Source organism: Babylonia areolata, chromosome 23 (genome assembly GCF_041734735.1).
Source record: "Babylonia areolata isolate BAREFJ2019XMU chromosome 23, ASM4173473v1, whole genome shotgun sequence".
NCBI classification, from domain to species: Eukaryota; Metazoa; Mollusca; class Gastropoda; order Neogastropoda; family Buccinidae; genus Babylonia; species Babylonia areolata.
The window spans coordinates 39239472-39259612 of NC_134898.1; the positions used below are offsets into that span (position 1 = coordinate 39239472).

At 41.6% G+C, this 20141-nt stretch overlaps 1 protein-coding gene across 2 annotated transcripts in view; it reads right to left on the reverse strand.

Moving 5' to 3' along the window:
* Positions 1-4530: 4530 nt before the first annotated feature.
* LOC143298237 (bone morphogenetic protein 1-like) overlaps positions 4531-20141 on the reverse strand; it is a 51709-nt gene continuing 36098 nt past the window's right edge. For both annotated transcript variants that reach the window (XM_076611044.1, XM_076611043.1), the window contains 13 exons: positions 19426-19544; positions 17828-17949; positions 17042-17174; positions 15946-16061; positions 14272-14397; positions 11957-12139; positions 11219-11375; positions 10691-10791; positions 9662-9766; positions 8627-8759; positions 6014-6121; positions 5269-5394; positions 4531-4553 (listed from right to left, as the gene is read on the reverse strand). In XM_076611044.1, coding sequence (XP_076467159.1) covers positions 8722-8759; positions 9662-9766; positions 10691-10791; positions 11219-11375; positions 11957-12139; positions 14272-14397; positions 15946-16061; positions 17042-17174; positions 17828-17949; positions 19426-19544 — 1200 coding nt within the window. In that variant the 3' untranslated portion in view covers positions 4531-4553; positions 5269-5394; positions 6014-6121; positions 8627-8721. The remainder of the gene's footprint in view (positions 4554-5268; positions 5395-6013; positions 6122-8626; positions 8760-9661; positions 9767-10690; positions 10792-11218; positions 11376-11956; positions 12140-14271; positions 14398-15945; positions 16062-17041; positions 17175-17827; positions 17950-19425; positions 19545-20141) is intronic.

The window sequence follows — 20141 nt, forward strand, 5'->3', positions numbered from 1 at the left end:
ACAAGAACATACCCAGCATGCACACCCCCGAAAACAGGATATGACTGCCTAAATGGCGGGGTAAAAAAGGTCATACGCGTAAAAGCCCACTCGCGGTAAATATGAGTGAACGTGGGAGTTGCAGCCCACGAGCAAAGAAGAAGAAGTCTCTTCTCCCCAAACCCTTATCATCAATCAGCAACACACGGTGTTTGGCTGTTAAGAAAAGTCCTGCTGTTTTTAGACTGAAATGAACAAAAACGAATCCTATGTTTATCTACCTTGAAAACATGAACCTCTTGTCTGATTTTTGTTTAAAGGTTAGGCATGTGACATTTCCAGACAACAGTGATGATGATAAAGTTATGTTAAAATTTACCGTCTGATTTGCTGAATAGTCATTGAACTGTATGGGCCGACACATTCCAACACATCAATAAAAACTCCTGTACAAAATAAAGATTGAAATAAAAACGAAGAAGATGAAGTGAAGATTTTCAATGAGGCTAGAAGGGAGAGGAGGAGAAACATGACCAAAACGTATGGTAAGAGTAAGGGCGCCTATGCATACTTTTTCTGGCATGGGATGAAACATGTGATTCAAATCAAATTAGAATAACTGATTTGGTGTGAAAGTGTAGGTAGGTTTCTCACATATTTCACAGGTAGGCCCAATGTAGTCTGTCCCTGTACAGTCACAGGTGTAGCCATCAACCGATCCCTCGACCTCGCTACATGAACCGCCGTTCTTACATGGCTGGTTGTAGCACGGGAACTGAGCTGCATTGAAACAAACAAACAAAAAGAACATACATACATTGTTAAACACTATACCTGAAGAACAGCACCTCCATATGGACACACAACACTGGATTATTGAACTGACACATTATGGTTTCTTAAGCGAATCGTGTATATATATATATATATATATATATATATATATATATATATATATATATATATATATAATGGTATTTATATAGCGCTGGATCTTGTGCAGAGACAAATCAAAGCGCTTTCGCACCAGTCATTCACACGCATGCATAACTCTAATACTGTAGAAACTAAAGACAAGGAAGGGCAGGCAAGGGAGGCTATTTTGGGAAGAGGTGGGTTTTAAGGCCAGACTTGAAAGAGCTGAGTGTGGAGACTTGACGAAGCGAAAAAAGGAAGTTCATTCCAGTCACAAGGTCCAGAAACAGAGAAAGAACGGCGGCCAACAGTCGAGTGTTTGAATCTGGGTATGCGTAAACAGAGTGGATCCATAATGCATATATATATATGCTTCACAAACACATTGTAATTTCTGAAGTGTTTCTAAGCTAATGATACATCCAAAGATTTTTGTTTGAATTTGATCCTTGAAAAAAGAGTAATGGTTTGTATATCATAACAACTGATGTAAGAAAAATAAAACGACACAAGAAAGAAGGAGAACTCAAATGTACCCACAGCTGCACTGGTGACACGTGTAAGGACACTTCACCTCCATGTAGTCTGACCAATCTGCACTGCCACAGGCACCTTGGTCTCCCCACATTTTGCAAAACTGATCCTTGTCATAACAATTGGGATCTGCAAAACAGTAAATGAAGATAGGTAAAAAGAAAAAAAAAGGGGGGAAATGTTTGTACTAGTACTCACCCTATGGATGGAGAACGAGGGAAGCGCGGCATTTCCTCTCTATGTTCTCCAACAGACAAAACGATAACAGAGACGAGAGGAGAGGAAGAGACACAGAAAACGATAGCTGCACACGTTATGAATGGCGTCGTGAATGTTATAACTGAAGTGGAAAGGATGTCGGGATTATATTCCATAAACTGTTGCAGTCTACGTAAATAAACAAGCACCCTAAAATGTAATAAAATGAAAGACACGCAGAAGATAAAACTTGGAAAATAGAATACAAGTAGGTCATGGACAGCGATCATGTGCGCACCCACATACGCATGCATTGTGCTGAATGGGGTCATGGATTTTACATCGGAAGTCGACAGTGTGTGGATATTATCTTTCTTGAATTGCTGCACTCACGATTTCTTTTTTATATAATATATTCAGTTGTGTATGAACAAAACCGGGGCAGTATGAGGCAGACTGAGGGGTTAAAGCGCGCGCGCGAGAGAGAGAGAGGGAGCGGGATGGATAAATGTGTTGAAAAGATGTAAACATCTACAGAAAATTCAAACACTATCACAGAAATAGAAACACAGGCGGATAACCAATCCCTTTCAACAGGGCCTACTACGCTGGATTTTTTTCTCCCCCTTCCCCCACATGTGTTTTCATTAAATTCAAACATGTACGCATTACCCATTTATATGGGGTCATGGGCAGTTTCAGTTGGTCTATATTATTATTCATGCTCTGAATATCATTTTTTCATCCTGAAAAAGACAAATTGTGTCAAAGGCAGTTACACTTTAATCAATATTTTCACAAACTGCATACGAAATGAACAGTGGTTTAGAAACGTTATCAACTTAAGTGCACGTTATAAGGATCAGTTCTGACTGACAAGAATGCATACAGATGAACTCACTGAAGCAGAGGTTACAAGCATGGGGACACAATCTCATGGTGTCAGTAGTGTTGCACAATCCTTGGTCAGCCATGGCACCACACTCTTCCGATTGGTCCACACATGTCGGTCCTGCAGCAAAGGGTTCAACAGCAGAAATGAGGCATGAACAGAAATAAAACTGCTCATAGCTGTCAACAGACATGCCCATTGTTTCTAACCCAGCCGACTGCACAGGTCCACACCAAGGCTGAAAACCTTCCACGATTAGAAACAAACAAACTAGAACAAACAAACTAGAACAAACAAATTAACAAACAAACAAACAAAAAGCGTCAAAGCAACAATCCCAGTTTCAATTTCGGTTTCTGAAGGAGGCGTCACTGCGTTCGGACAAATCCACATGTGCTACAACACATCTGCTAAGCAGATGCCTGACTAGAAACGTAACACAACGCGTTTAGTCAGAGACCTTGAACGAAAAAAAGAAAAGAGATGTAAATGAAAAATAAATAAATAAATACACAAATAAATGAATAAGTAAATAAAGAAATAAATGCATAATGAATAAATAAATACACACATAAATAAATGCATAAACAAATAGTAATAATAATGATAACAATAAGAAAAAAATGATGACGTTGATGATGATGTTAATGATAATAAACAGATAAATAAATAAATGAATTGACAGCTCAACCAATCAAGCAATCAATCAATACACACACACATAAACAAATGAATAAATAAATAAACACACTCCCCAATTTACCCAGACTAAAGACACGTAAACATTATTACTGTCCCCTGAACATGCCTGAACACAGGACTAAGTGGACCAATCCGCCCATCATATCGCTAAACCTGTTGTCAGGGATTCAACAGCTGCCAGTCGGAGAACGTGAAACACGTTCAAATAAAAGTCACACTCTCTTGAAGATCAAACAACAATTGATTCAATAAAAGAAACGAACTGAAGAATTACTAGCTTGAAGAAAAAAAACAGAAATAATGTCCGCACACAGAGGCCTCAACAAAATTCGGTAAACACCCTACCTTTTTTGTCGTTCATGACGTGAAATCCACACAGAAATTGTACAACATTATGGCGTAATGACATAAACAAAATTCAATATAAATACAATTCAGTTCATTGCTGACATCTACATACCATTCCATTACTTTTTTCTGCGCATCGCATACACAATGAAATGACAAATACATGCAAAAATGGCAGACGAGAACCGATTTTGCCTGGGCGATGAAAATAAAGTATAGAAAAGAATATGTCTTTATTACCAAGTGTACCAGGGTCACAGGGAGTATTGGGGGGAATAGTACATACAAAGGTACAAATACAAATTGAAAATCATACACAAACACAGATACAGTAGAATTTGAATAATGAATACAATAAATAATGATAGTATTTATATAGCGCTGAATCTTGCGCAGAGACAAATCTAAGCGCTTTTGGACATATGCATGTGCATATCAATCAAAAAACTTGTGCATGTAAACTCATACATGCACACTCACACACACGCGCGTTTGACCATAAATCTGTGCACGACATAATGCGAAACATTATCCAAAGATCATTGAACATTTTGGTAAGTGAACAGCCCCGTCACAAAGAAATGTCTGCTGGCTAAAATAATCCATATATCACAAATATGTAACAGTGTACGTTTAGGTGTCTGATTTGTGACATTCCCCTCAGAAAAGTGAGAACAAAAAGGCAATGATTCCTGACAGAGAGTGACAAGCTGACAGAAAAAACAGACTGGCCAAAGCCGATGAACCCCATAATCATTCACTGGACGTGCGTTAAATCAATAAAGAAGCAAATAACGATGCACAAAGTGACCTAAAACAAAGGCATCATTATGACTCATAACATAGGTAAGTTACGTACCATCCACACAGTAGTCACAGGATTTGGGACACTGCAGAAACATATTCTCCGGGTCTTGTTGACACTGGTCGGGGGCCTGGGTGGAGCAGTCAGCATCACTGTCTGTGCACTCGGACACTTGCTGGTCTGGACGTTTTGGCAGAGAAACAGTTAATTGGTAGTTCCGCAAACAAAAGACTGACCTTAAATTGCCACAAATATATCTGTTCTGCACAGCAAACATTTAACGTTCAAACTGAAAGAATTAGCGATTCTTTTGTCTCCTATAAACACTTTGACAACAAGTTTGCGTACATTTCAACTACAGCAATCTGCATAGCCAGTCAGTCAGGAATGCTGTCCTTTCTTACAGGACAGCAAAAGACAAGCGCTGGAACAATGTCGCCATGACGAATACTGTAACTCACTGCATGAGTTCAATTCTATCTGTTCACATATTCACACGTCGTTGAATCTCTATAGGCTCCAGCTTGAAATCAAGTCCACAAAATGGTAGACTTTCATTCGAACAGATTAATGTATGATAGTCCATCAAGTCCGAATGACCATCAGAACAGCAGAGGAGGCAACTGCTGTCCCGATTATAGTGGAGTGTGTCTTGCCCAAGTTACACCCCTTTCTCTCGGCCAAGAAGGTTTTGGGATAGTCGGCGTTGGGATGGGTCCCAAAGGCCAACTAACCTTCTAGTTTGAGAGTCATAGTCCTTCATAAGAGACTAAGATGTAAATTATTCCCCATTATAATGGAAAAAAGAAGAAACACACATTGATCATACAGGTCTCGCTTTGCTGTTGGCCAAGCTGTAAGCTTAAGTCAGTAGATTAATTAACATATTACTTACCATCGCACAAACCACAGGTGTGAGCGCAGTGAGCTAAAATGTAGTGGCGTTGTGCATTGGAGCATCCACCTCCGGCTTTGTAAATTGGACAAATTCCTATCTTGTCCTGACACGAGCTTTGTAAGACTGTAGATAAATAAACAAGCAAATAGATAGATAGATAGAGATACACATATATATCTAGATAGATATAGAAATATACATATATATCTAGATAGATAGATAGAAAACACAAACCAACAACAACAAAATAAACAAATTAATGAATAAACAAATAAATAAATGAACAAATAGTCAAAACTGTGAACGACTGTGAAACATTTTATTGAGTTCTGTGCCCTTCCTTGGGTGTGCTGTCACTGTGGATGTAATGTGTGGAAAGAACTCCAAGCAAACTGAATGTTTACTAAACACACACACACACACACACACACACACACACACACACACACACACACACACACCGAAGAAAGGTTCTTTCACATACTCACTTTGTCTTCACACTTGAGCCAAAAAAATGGAGAGTTTTCTTGAAAACAAAAAGGAGGAATACATCATAAGGTGGACAATGGGCGACAATGGTATGATGAAGAAAAACAAAACAAAAATAAGGTAGAAAAGACAAAAAACTGTGAGCATTATTTCAGTTGGATAAGAGAAGATAACCAGTCCCCTCTCTCTGTGATGGCATTCAATTGTTATACCATGCATGGTTTTTTTTTTCTTTTTTTTTCTGACAACTTACCAGTTTCACACCGGGTCCCTTCATAGTTCCTGGCACACACACACTGGAAGGTTCCTCCTCGTACGTAACACTTCCCTCTGTTCTGACAAGGGGAGGATGCACACGGATCTGCTCACAAACACACACACAAGATGCAACCATCTTCACCTGTGTGCAATAATGCACTGATCACATCTATCAAGCGAGCCGTTTTCACCCTCAGTGTGCCATCTGGGGCTGTAGTTAAGCGACCATCGTGCCTGGCCTGCGGGTAAAGCTGTACCTGAGGGCAAATTACCTGCTGCAAGGCAAACTGCCCGTGGGTAAGCAATGTCCGGTATCAGGAAAACTCGAGTGTACCCGCGGGTCTCCAAACCCAGAGGCAAAAATTTGCCCTTACTCCCTGCTCGGGGTGACTGTCCGTGAAGCAGAAGTAAATATGGCGGATCTTTTTATGGCGTTGTTTTTTTCAATTGAGAAAACAGGCGTGCTTTGCGGATAGCACGTGCTTTGCGAACTGTCTCGACAATGTTCTGAACTTTGATGTGGTGAGAAGTAAAAGAGCATGTGCAGAAGGGAATCACCAGGATTTTAATATATATATATATATATATATATATATATATATATATATATATATATTATTATTGATGGGTTTTCTGCCTGAGTGCACTGCGCATGTCTTGAATACGAAGATAACCCTCACCTTAAACTGTACCCATGGGTCCCTCCCATGTCAAAGGTAACTTGCCTTTAAGGCAACATTACTTTGTCTTGATTATGGCACCTGGGGTGATATTCAACGGAGCATAGTATCTGCGTGAAAAGGTGTACCTGCTGGAAAATCTAACTGAAGCCAGGCCCGGTTTTTTGAATAACACCCTGAAGAGAAAAAGAAATGCTCCATTCATTCGCATTGGTTGGCTACTATGAATAAGTACTCCCACATTAACAGACAAGTTTTAATGATTGATAATCGTGAAGAAAGTGTTCTGTCCATTTTGAAATATGACCACAGGCAAAAAAAAACAACTTTTACGTTTCCCTTTTTTGACATGTTATAAATCAAAGCTGGAAAAATACAATGACCGTAATACCCATGCTTTTATGGGTGTTTGTTTGTTGTGCTGACAACCTTGTTGTACTGCTGTGAAACATGGACGACATATCGCCGTCACATTCAACAACTTCAGCAGTTCCACTAGAGATGCCTATGAAAGATCCTCGGCATAAAGTGGCAAGACAGGGTCTCCAACCTCCAGGTCCCAGAAAGGAGCGGCCTGCCCAGCATCGAAAGCCTGCTGATCCAGTGCCAGCTACGCTGGACAGGACACGTTGTTCGCATGACAGACAGCAGGATCCCGATGATGCTATTGTATGGCCAGCTGAAGGAAGGCCACCGTGAACTTGGACGACCCTGCAAGTGCTTCAAGGACACCTTGAAGACAAACCTCAAAGCCTGTGACATAGACATCGCTTCCTGGGAAACATGCCCTTGACCACTCTTGCTGGAGGATGCTGTGCTCTAGTGGCATAAAGACGTTTGAAAACAAGAGAACGCTCGCCATTACGGAGGAGCGTGAGCGAAGGAAGCAGGGCTCAACTTCTGGAGACGTTTTCCCTTGCATCACCTGTATGAAGTGCTGCGCATCCAGAATCGGCCTCTTCTCCCATATGAGGATACACACCGACAGATAAGCCTGCCTGCCTACTCATCCGTCGGTCCGACGGGAGACTCCATCATCATCGTGAGCTAATTTGAGTTCCTATTTGACTTGGTTTAATGTCCTTTACGATGCGCATGTTTGTATTTGTATTTCTTTTTATCACAACAAATTTCTCTGTGTAAAATTCGGACTGCCCTTCCCAGGGAGAGCGCGTCGCTAAACTACAGCGCTACCCTTTTTTTTTTTTGTTTTTGCTTTTTTTTTTCCTTGCATGCATTTTTTAAAATTTGTTTTCCTATACAAGTGAATTTTTCTACAGAATTTTGCCAGGAGCAACCATTTTGTTGCCGTGGATTCTTTTACGTGCGCTAAGTGCATTCTGCACACGGGACCTCAGTATATCGTCTCATACGAATGACTAGCGTCCAGACCACCACTCACGGTCTAGTGGAGGGGGAGAAAATGTCGGCGGCTGAGCCGTGATTCGATCCAGCGCGCTCAGATTCTCTCGCTTCCTAGGCGGACGCGTAACCTCCAGGCCATCACTCCACATTTTCATTTTCTTGTTGTTGTTGTTGATGGTGGTGGTGGTGTTCACAACGAGCCTGTGATGGCACTCGTTAATTTCCATGTGGATCAATAGAGTGTTTTTGAATTGAATTGAATTGAGTGCATATGTGTGTGTGTGTGTGTGTGTGTGTGTGTGTGTGTGTGTGTGTGTGTGTGTGTGTGTGTGTGTGTGTGCGCGCGCGCGTACATTGTGTGTGTGTGTGTGTGTGTGTGCAGTGTGTGTACGTGTGCGTGTATTCGTATTTGTGTTTATATATATATATATATATATATATATATATATATATATATATATATATATGCATATATATATATATATATATATATATATATATTGTGTGTGTGTGTGTGTGTGTGTGTGTGTACGCACGCGCACGCGCAAGAAAGCAAGGTTCACCTTGGCAGGTGTCACCATAGCAGGTTCTGGGACACAAAAAGGTGGCGAAATCGGGCTCCTCGACACACAGCGACGGCGACTTCTGAGCTCTGGTCTCACAGTCCTGGAAGGAAGTTGCCACAGACGCTGCTGACTGAAAAATACAAGTTCCCCATCATTCAGAGTGAGGTGTGCGATTAACAGAGAGGAAAAGAACGGCGAGATATACACGTAAATACACCTGTGAATACAGGGGAATGTGGGAGCCACACACAGTCCGCATCAATTGAAAAGAAAAGAAAACACAAAAGATTAGGAAGAAGAAAACGAACAAGAAAAGAAAAGAAGAAGAAGCAGGGAGGAGTAGGAGGAGGAGGAGAAGAAGAAGAAGAAGAAGAAGATGAAGATGATAATGATGATGGTGATTACCACTCAAGTTCCTTTTAGTCCCCCTGTGGACTATTATACCTTGTCGTACCTACTGGACCCCCCCCCCCCCCCCCCCGCACCCTCATAGCCGTGTTTGGTATTTTTCCACTTGTACGTTTTAAGAAAATAATAAGACTATCATTCTCTTCAGTTTTCTGCTCAGGCTGGTTTTGAGAGACAAAGGTAACAAAAAAAAAATGGAGAGGTTCCTTGCGGAGCTCTGTGTGTGTGTGTGTGTGTGTGTGGTGCGGGGGGTGGGGGTGGGGGGTCTCTTTGCTTGAGTGCGAGTGTTTCTCTTCGATCAGAAGCCAAAGAGCGGGTGACAAGTCCGATCAGCAACTGCACAGCGCGGATACGGTTGTCACGTGCTGGGCATGCTGATTCCCCATTCGATGGGGGAACAAAAAATGACTAACAGAGATGTGTAAAATTCACACACCCACTCCTAACCACCACCACCACCAGCACCACTAACCCCACTCAAAGCGCAAATCAATTTGTGTTAGGTTAATTGTTAAACCAAGACACTCTGGCTTAACGTTCACTTCTTTTTTTTTAATGGAAAATGACTGGGACTGGGTTTCCTCTCTCTGTCTCTCTCTCTCTGAAACCACAAATCGTACGCACCTCGGGCCGGTCGCTGGCAAACGAAGTTGTACAGTTTAGAGCAGGACGTTGCGGCCCAGTACAAAGTTGGCTGCAGCACAGAGCAGTCCCCTGTCACATATGTAGCTGAAAAACAACAACAACAGAAATCAAAACAAATATACACTAAAAAAAAAAAAAAAAAAAAAAAAAAAGAAGCTCACCTTGAAGAAGAACAATGACAGGGGGAGCAACAAAAACACAACAACAAAACAACAACAACAGATATGTAAGAAGAAAAAACAAAGAAGAAAGAATAAAATACACGAAGAAGGCGATTAATGAAGCTGATATTATAGTATATATTTTGTTGAAAAACCACACACAGCCATATTGGGGCTAAAACATTTTTTTATTTAATATATACCCAGTAGACCTTGAAAAAACGAAATACACAAGGCAAAAAAAGAAAGAGAAGAAAACTAACAACGTAGCATCAGTACAAGACAGGCAGGCAGGCAGGCAGGCAGGCATGCAGGCAGGCAGGCAGGAAGACAGAGAAACAGACAGACAGGCGAAGAGGTGAACATACTGACACACAGACAGACAGGCAGGTAAAGCAGAAACAGACAGACGTACAGGTAAGACAAGACAGATGGACAGACTGATGGGCAGACAGACAGACAGACAGGCGAGGCATAGACCGGGTAGACAGACAGACAGGCAGACAGACAGATGGACAGATGGATAGATGGACAGACAAAAAGTCAGTCAGACTTGTCTCTGGCAAAATTCTGTAGGAAGATCCACTTCGATAGGAGAAACAAATGAAAAAAAATTGCAGGCAGGAAAAAAAAAAAAAAAAAAAAACACGAAAAAAAAATGGGTGGCGCTCTCAGTGTAGCGAGGGAGGGAGAGCAGCCCGATTTTCACACAGAGAAATCTGTTGTGATAAAACAAAAATAGTAATACAATACAATACAATACAGACAGACAGATGTACAGGCAAACAGGCAGATATACGGGTGGGGAGACAGACAGGCACACGGACACACAGACAGGCAGACTCACCGGAGGCCCACTTCACCCAGGCTGGTTGTGTTCCGTCATGCCACACGAAGGAGCTGCTGAGATTCTTTGTGAGCCCCAGCCACTGTTTGTGCCCGTCATCCCTGACACACACACATACACACACACACACGCGCGCGCGCGCGCGCGCGCGCACGCACGCACGCACGCACACACACACAGAGGAAGTGTCCTTTCCGTCATCTCACGCGAAGCAATTGGTGGAAGTTAGAACGGAAAGTGGGGAAGAGGTCAGGGAACTTTTGTATACCTCCACCCCCTTTCCCCCACACCCACCCACACCACAAAAAACCCCACAACAAAACACCCCCCCTCCCCCAAAAAAAACAAACAAACAAACAAAAAAAACAAAAAAAAACAACAACAACAGCTAAATAACACACGAAATTTCGCATATACTTATAGCTTTTTCACGCAGACAACGTTAACTGGTTATACTACATTTTTTTGACGCTGAAACTGGAAGTCAGTGTGTCTTTTCTTATATCTTAAGCCTTAAAAGGAACTCACTTCAGATCAATAAGGAAGACCATGTCTTCCTCAGTTCTGGCCTCAGCCACGTGGGCCTGAAGACTCTGGCAGTACGCTTTGGCGTCATCGTAGATCATGTCAGTATCGGATTCGAGGAAGCAGCTGAAGTCATGATATATCCAGCCCTCAGGGCAACCTGGTTAAAGAGACGCAAAAGGCATTCTTAGTTATAATTATCTAATGAGTAACAAAGCAAATGAAAAGAATATGAATCGTTACGCGTGGTTTCACGAGTGTGGGGAAATTGCGGGTCTTAATATTTTGTTTTGTTTGTTTATTTTGATAAAAAGAACAGTACATCCAGTTTCAGTTTTAGTATTATGCAGGTGTCAAATGTGTACGGACCAATCTTTATATGTTAGACTACATCTACTGTTCAAGATAGAAAGGAATTTCAAATAAAAAAAAAATAAAACAAATGGCGCACATGCCTAACCTTGGCATAAACCCAACAGGAACACAACACAGGAACGGGTCGTAGTTACTGAAATCGATCCTACGCTTGAATGAAACCGCAGTTCACAGACAGACAAACAGATAGGCACACACACACACACACACACACACACACAGACGAGACACAATGTCTCCATCGCACATTCAAATTCATTTCTCTCTCCCAAGATGAAAAGAACAGCTAAACTATGTTGAGTTCTTTCTTGATCCGGCTATTACGTGATTCTCAACATCATTTGCGTCCATTGTTTGTCCTTTTACCTCCACACACGTATCCTAAGGGTGACCATTGTCCATCTGCCATACAGGTGGTCAGTCGGAAGATGTTGACGTTATCGTTGCAGGTAAAGCTGACGTTCTCCCCCACACTGTAGACACTTTTCAGGTTGTACCCGGAAGCTGCGTCTGCAGGAACGCTGGGAGCATCACACGTCACTTCCGTGTCTGAGAATAAGAACGATTCGTAGTCATTAACATCATCGTTGTCATCATAATGCGTTGTCATCATAAATCATTGTGATTTTCATCATCATCATCATCTTCTTCTTCTTTGTTCATATTACTATTATTCCTTGTGACCCCGGTACTCTTTGTAATAAAAACATATTCTATTCTATTATTGTTATCACAGTCATTATAATTATTCTTATTCTTATCATTATTGTTGTTGTTGTTGCTGTTGTTCTTCTTGTTATTACTATCATTATTGTTATTTTGGTATCGTTGATATCATTATCACTAGATGTTGTTGTTGTTGTTGTTAATGATATTATAATAATATCCGTAGAGAGAGCTCGCACTTGCCATTCGGCATGAAATTGCCAACTGCTCACGACACAATGAACATGCCTTTTACTTGACATTAACATCGCTGGGCGGAGAGCGATGTCCCCAGCCAGCCTTCAGAGATCTGAAGAAAAGAAGAATGAAAAAAAACTAAAGAGAGAAAAAAAAAGTCAATGTGGTTGATTCGAACGGTTTAAAGAAGCCTTTGTGAAGCAAAGCTTACACCATGTGAGACGGGCAAGAAGGCCACAGCGAGACCAGTTCAAACACAGGTTATTAGCCTTCTATGGTTATGATTTTCATGTTAAGAAGACAACACTAAAATCAGTTCAAACACAGGTTATTAGCCTTCTATGGTTATGATTTTCATGTTAAGAAGACAACACTAAAATCAGTTCAAACACAGGTTATTAGCCTTCTATGGTTATGATTTTCATGTTAAGAAGACAACACTAAAATCAGTTCAAACACAGGTTATTAGCCTTCTATGGTTATGATTTTCATGTTAAGAAGACAACACTACAACCAGTTCAAACACAGGTTATTCGCCTTCTGTGGCTTTAATTTTCGTGTCAAGAAGGCCACACCAAAATCAGTTCAAACACTGGTTATTAGCCTTCTGTGGCTTTGATTTTCGTGTCAAGAAGACCACACCAAAATCAGTTCAAACACTGGTTATTAGCCTTCTGTGGTTTTGATTTCAGTGACTGATATGGCGTATGACATGAGGCTTTATGCTAGAACTTAATCGAATAGTAATCAGTACATAAATTGAAGCCCCTGAAAAATCTTTAAACAGATGCCTGTACATAGACTACGTTTCCGGTTATTACGAGGTATGTATGTATATTTATAAACATCTGCTGGCATCAATGAGAGTTTGTGTATACGTAAAGACGAGCGAGCACGCTGTCTGGTTGTATTGGGGGAGGAAGAGAGATCGGAGAGATAGACAGAGAGAGAGGGAGACGGAGATGAAGAGAGAGAGGGAGAGGGAGAGAGAGAGAGAGAGAGAGGAATAGAGAACCAGAGTGAAAGAGAAAGAGAGTGAGAGAGGAAGAGATGGAGAGAGAGAAAAGAGAGAGAGAACTCATAACTCAGATCTCAGAACTCTAAACTTTTTTATTCAAGGATTAAGATTTTGGGTATGGCCCATTCTTACAACCTGTCCTTGCTAATCTACATCAGTTACAATAGCACAGCACACATATATCTAATGAGAGAGAGAGAGAGAGAGAGAGAGAGAGAGATAGATAGATAGATAGATAGATAGAGAGAGAGAGAGAGAGAGAGAGAGAGAGAGAGAGAGCACTAGCAGACCGCCAAAACAGCTGAAGAGTCAGGCGAACACAAAGTAGGGAACTTGGAACCCCCCCCCCCCCCTCTCCCCACATTCCCATACAGTCGGCAATACAAGAGCATCCAGCAGTCATGACCTGGGTGCGGCCCGGCCCCCTTAGAGTGTAAGGAGTTAACTCTCTCCATGCGAACGGCGAAAGAGACGACGTTAACAGCGTTTCACCCCAATAACCATCATCAAAATATTACCAGCGGAAGGCTCTTACACTGAAGAGGTGAATGTTGACAAAGAATACCACAATTCTGACGACGGAAGCTAAAGGTTGGGTCATTGAGACACCCACTGGACATCCGAGGTGTCTGTGTAGAGGAGAAGAGAGGACTGGCCGTACTGAGTGAGTTAAGGGGCCGAAACACTTGACTGAGAGAGAGGGCTTCTTATCTAAAGACCTTGCACAGTCCAGCTCTCCCTGGAGTTTCTTATCACTCACAGGGTCTAGGCTTGGTCCGGGCAGGCAGTGCGTGAGCACAGGTTCTGGCGCATTTCTGGCGAGTTTCCACCGTGTTGTCGGTGCAGTTGGCAGGACCGCAGTCCGTCGCTGTGTCGAACGGCGTTTCTGTAACAGACACTGTGTCCTTTACCAGAGGAAACACCAACACCGCACAATGGGTTTTTTAAATACTTTTTTCTCCGAATCTACATTACATTATTATTTTTTTTAATCTATACATACACATGTACATACATAGGAGAACAGAAGAAAAAGCAACACACACACACACACACACACACACACACACACACACACACACACACACACACACACACATCAAACACACACCCAAAAGTGTACAGTAAAAAAAACAAAAAAATAAAAAAAAGGGAAGGAACCTGGCAGAAGTGCCTCACATGAACATTGATATACATAATAAATGTCGGACACACAATTCTGAAAATAAGGTAGGTCCCAATTACTTGTCTACAATAAGGCACAGCTATACACTGAGACGCAAGATACAGACATAGTTATATCAATATCATAACTGCAGATTTAACAGAGAACTTATCACTGACTTTAATTTGTATTCATAAACAGAGCTTTGTATGTAGACCATCTGACAACAAAATCAGTACACAGTTTGTCCGAGCAATATACTCCTCAGTTGTAACATGTGTGTCTCAGTCTATTACTAAAACATTGTAGATCAGGTGCGGTTTTGTTTAAATTGCACTGGTACACGTATTGTTTCGCAAATAACAAAATGAAATAAAAAGTGGGATCTTCTTCTTCATGGGCTGCAACTCCCACGTTCACTCGTATGTACACGAGTAGGCTTTTACATGTATGACCGTTTTTACCCCGCCATGTAGGCAGCCATATTCCGCTTTCGGGGGTGTGCATGCTGGGTATATTCTTGTTTCCATAACCCACCGAACGCTGATATGGATTAGAGGATCTTTAACGTGCGTATTTGATCTTCTGCTTGCGTATACACTCGAAGGGGGTTCGGGCACTAGCAGTTCTGCACATATGTTGACCTGGGAGATCGTAAAAATCTCCACCCTTTACCAACCAGGCGCCATTACCGTGATTCGAACCCGAGACCCTCAGATTGAAAGTCCAGCATTTTAACCATTCCGTTATTGTGCCCGTAAGAGGGATCAATAGCAATGTTGTTGTTTTTTTTGTTTTTTTTTCAACCGACACTGTCCCTGGGCTCCGCTCTCTTTTTCATAAAAAAAACATGGAACCATTTATCGCAATTTTCTAGAAAGTACGTGATATAATTTTGAGTTGTGCTAGCGCTGCATTGCATTTGTTAAAAGGCATCAAAGTTCTTGTGGCGGCAGAGAAGAGAGAGGGCTTTTTGTTTTTTGGTTTGTTTATTTGTTTTGTTTGGTGCTATTCAAGCAAACGATGTGGTCCAAAAATACCTCTGGACGTTTACTCACATTGCAATTTATTTGGACATAAAAGTGGCACACTGCACTGCACAACAATACAGAAGCTGTGGAAAGATACGAAAAACAACAACAGCAACAACAACAACAACAACAACTACTACTACTACTACTGCTACAGCAACAAGTACAACGACAACATTACAACAAACACAAACCAACGAAATCGAAAGTTGGTATCAACCAACTAAGCAGTACACACCCAGGAAGCAGACATCACAGTAGTTCCGGTTACACTGACTGTCTGTGTAGCACCATGGACGGATACCGTTTCCAGGGTTACGGCAATAATTCCCATCCAGGTCGTCTAGCAGATCTCTGAAATATATGTCATTCTAAAGGTTTGAAAATAAGTTCGACAGTGAATCGAAATCTTACAGATACCAAAAGCCAAAAATACCATTTAAGAGGTAACGTAATCTTGCATCTGAACACGCAGTTACACACAACTTAATATCAATACCGGATGGCGTCCGCAAATTCAAAGACAGGTTAATTGTGTGGGTGACAGAAAGGTAAGTAAATTAACACAAGACTAGAAAAGAAAATGAATAGATCAGTTGATCACTCCAGCAATTAATCATCCACTGAAGCACATTGACTCATGTTGTATTTATTCCAGATAACAGCAGACACCGTTTCAAGCTGAAAGTAAATCAAAGCCATTCAAAACTTTTTTTTTTTCAAATCTAAAAACCGAAAAGAGGTTTAGCGCTTACAACGTGGTAAATATGTCCTTCCTCAATAACAGAAAAAAACAACAAAAAAACACTTCTTTAATGGTGGTGGGATGGAGGATGCAGGGTGGGGTGGGGTGGTGTCACAGAAAAGGGTTTCCCAAAGGAAACTGCTTCAAAATCTATTGTGTGATATCGTCTAAATCCAAGCTTTCAGAATGGTGATATTCAGTTATGAAAGAATTATCACTCACTGGAGCCCCTCACCCTCATCCCTCCACACCCTATCCCCCCCACCCACCCACCCCAACACCCTCGCACCCCCCGCAAAAAAAAAAAAAAAAAAAAAAAAAAAGAAGAAGAAAAGGTGGTAACACGCTCTCCCTAGGAAGGGCGCTTCCAATACACCACTGAGAGTGGCAAAACCTAATACACACAGAAGATTACAAAACATGCAGCCATGATACACACGGAGACGATATATTCATACTACAGGGAAGCCCTTTTTGTGATTAGACTGTGCATCACCTTTTAACGTGTGGTTTTACCATCTTTTTCATTCTTTCATTCGATTTTTTTCTTGTACAGCAACAGAAGGCCTATAATCATCTATCTACTTACGACGGGGCGTAACCATGATGTCTGCAGTGTTTCGTTTCATTCCACGGCACACATGGCTTCCAGTCACGTGTGTAGTTGACGTCACCTCTGTAGTCCTTGCCCAGCTGGCTTTTGTTGAAGCAGTGGTCCTCAGCTGGTACAATACATACACGTACAGCATGTTCATAAGAGTATGTGAGTATATACAATCAATCAAATCAGTCTGTCAGTCAAATCACTTTACGTTCCTCTTATAAAAAGATTTGAAAAATACAGGGAAATTTCGGCTTGTGGACAACAGGAGATTTTTGTAGATTGTACTAATTGATTAGTTTTTTCGTCTTGGTGTTTAAATGCATGTGTTAAAAATGTGTGTATATATACAATATATACAATCAATCGGTCAACCAATCTGTCATCAATCAGATCACTTTAACGTCCTCATAAAAATACAGGGGAATTCGGCTTGAGGACGACAAGAAATTTTTGTACATTGTACAATATTTAGTTTTTCGTCTTGGTGTTTAAATGCATACGTTAACCGTGTTTCTCTCTCTCTCTCTTTCTTTCTTGTTTTTTTTGGTTGTTGTTCTTGCCATAGTTTTACATGGAAAGGAACTATACAAATTAGTTTTCTTCTTCTTCTTCTTCTTCTTCTTCTTCTTCTTGTTATTATTATTATTATTATTATTCAATAGACTTTGGAGCATCCTTAACATCAAAGCAAACTTAGCGGTGAGAACTTCGCTCGTACAACCCAGCCCAGTCCTATTAATGAACAGTGCCCTCATCAATTAGGGTACTCACGTAGTGCCAGCCTCACAGTTGCGTTAAAACCGACGTGTGCATTCTGAAAATCCGTGTAAAGCCTCAGTTCCATCTCGTTGTAGATGCTTCGAATCGTTTCCCACATGTCCACTCCACAGTAGCTTCAATGGAAAACAGGGGAAAAAAACCATGAAGGTACAGTACGCTACAAAGAACGAATGACACTCTCAGACATTTGGGAAAAAACACCGAAAAGGAGTATAACAAAGGCTGGGTGAAAAAAAAAAAAAAAAAAAAAAAAAAAAAAAAAAAGAAGAAAAATCATGCACGTACATCCACATTAGTGTATACGTGTGGTTGTGCATTTATATGTTGTTTTTTGTTGTTTTTTTTTTTTTTTGGGGGGGGGGGGGGGGGGAGACGGGGGTCGGGAGGGGGGGGGGTGTTGTTGTTGTTTTTCTTTTGCTGCCCCATAATCTGCACCGTTTCAGTGGCATTACTCCCACGCCGCTCATTTAGATTCTTCCATACACGGCCACACCCGGGTTCGTCCGTCACAGTTCCAGCGTCGGCAGTCCGCAGGGACCATCGATGTTAGGTCGCCAGAAGGCCACACACCACAGGAGACCCTGCACTGCTGCTGAGTCACTTCGGTGGTGTTCAGTGGTGCCTGTTCTGATTTAACGTACTTAGGACACCACCTACTAAGCCCTCTACTAACGATAATAATGGCTTAGTCGCGGAGCCAGACTGAATGAGCGTCCCTCCCAGAGTGAAGACCGCCACCACGTCCCTCAAACAACAGCCCCCCATTAATCTGCCGACACTAAAGACATTGACAGGACTCACCCCATGCACGGAAGTGGAGGGGTATTGAAACTGAGGTCACCATGAGAGCAGGGCATGAAAGGCCACAGACTTTGAGACTTTTGTTTATATTGATGATGATGAAGGAGGAGGAGGAGGACGATGGCGATGTTGCTATGGAGGTCCATTTTGGTTTGGGACTGCGTGACAAGGCTGTACTCTACGCTTCCTGTCATAATGATATCCCTCCGTTTACCAGGCTCGGGAGATGCAGACACTTGCAGTGTTGGTCAGGTAATTAGGACAACACACCCAAAGACGCATCCTTGAAATGGATGACACTCAACTGTGTGGTCCCAGTCTCCCCATTTAAGCCCATAACACAATCAACTCTGGGTAGGAACCAGCCACGGGCCGAAAAACCCACCTCCTCTAGGATTCGAACCACGTCCTCCCAGCCGTCAGTCCGCGACGCTAACCACTTCCCCACAGCATGTAAATGCGTGAGCTTGTGTATGTGCTCGTGCGCACATGTGTGTGTGTGTGTGTGTGTGTGTGTGTGTGTGTGTGTTTGTGTGAGAAAGAGAGAGAGAAAGAGAGAGAAGAAAGAGAGAGAAGGAGGGGGTGGACGAGATAATTCATAGTATTTTTCATTAACAACAATGATTATCACCATTAGCATTAGCAGATACAGGCACATAGACAGAAAAAGAGATAGATAGATAGATAGATAGATAGAGAGAGAGAGAGAGAGAGAGAGAGAGAGAGAGAGAGAGTATGTGTGTGCGTGTGTGGTGGACATAGAAAAATAGAAAAAAAGAAGTACAGACTAGAGTCCTTCATAGCCGATCCGGGCATGGTTGATCTCCAGTTTGTCCTCGCACTCAGAAAAATTGCCCTCCACGTCGAAACTACTGAACGTCAGCAGCAAGGTTGTATCGGGTGGCCCCTGAAAAATAAATTGAAAAAGAAAAAGAAAAAAAAAGAAACAGAGAAGAAGAATGAATTAGGAAACAGTGAATTAAAAAACAAATCTGATTCGTTTTTATTTTTCTATTTTTCTTAACTATTTATTTAATCTATCTCTCTATTTATTTGTTTTTATTTAATTTCATATTTATTTCTATTTCTATTTCCTTGATGTATTTCGAACATGATAATTCTTATCAGAAGAAAGTTAATGGGTTTCGAAACATGGATATCTGAGTCAGGTTGTGCGGAAATATTCACACGTTACATTCTTCCTGAAACATATTCTTGAGAGCGAAAGTAAGCGTTAAATACCCCCCGCCCCCATCCCCGCCCTCCACCTCACCTCACCTCTCCCCTGAAAAAAAGTTATTCACCATTTGCCAGTACTGTACAAGTAACGTCCAACTATCAAGCAACACATTGGACCATATGATGATCTGCTGACATCAGCTAAGAAGAGAAAACTACCTTCGTTTGGCCACGCAAAAAGATCCAGTCGCTTTGATTAAACTATCCTCTAAGGAACTGAAGAGAGAAGAAGGGAAACTGAGGACTGAATGGTGGAAGACTGAAA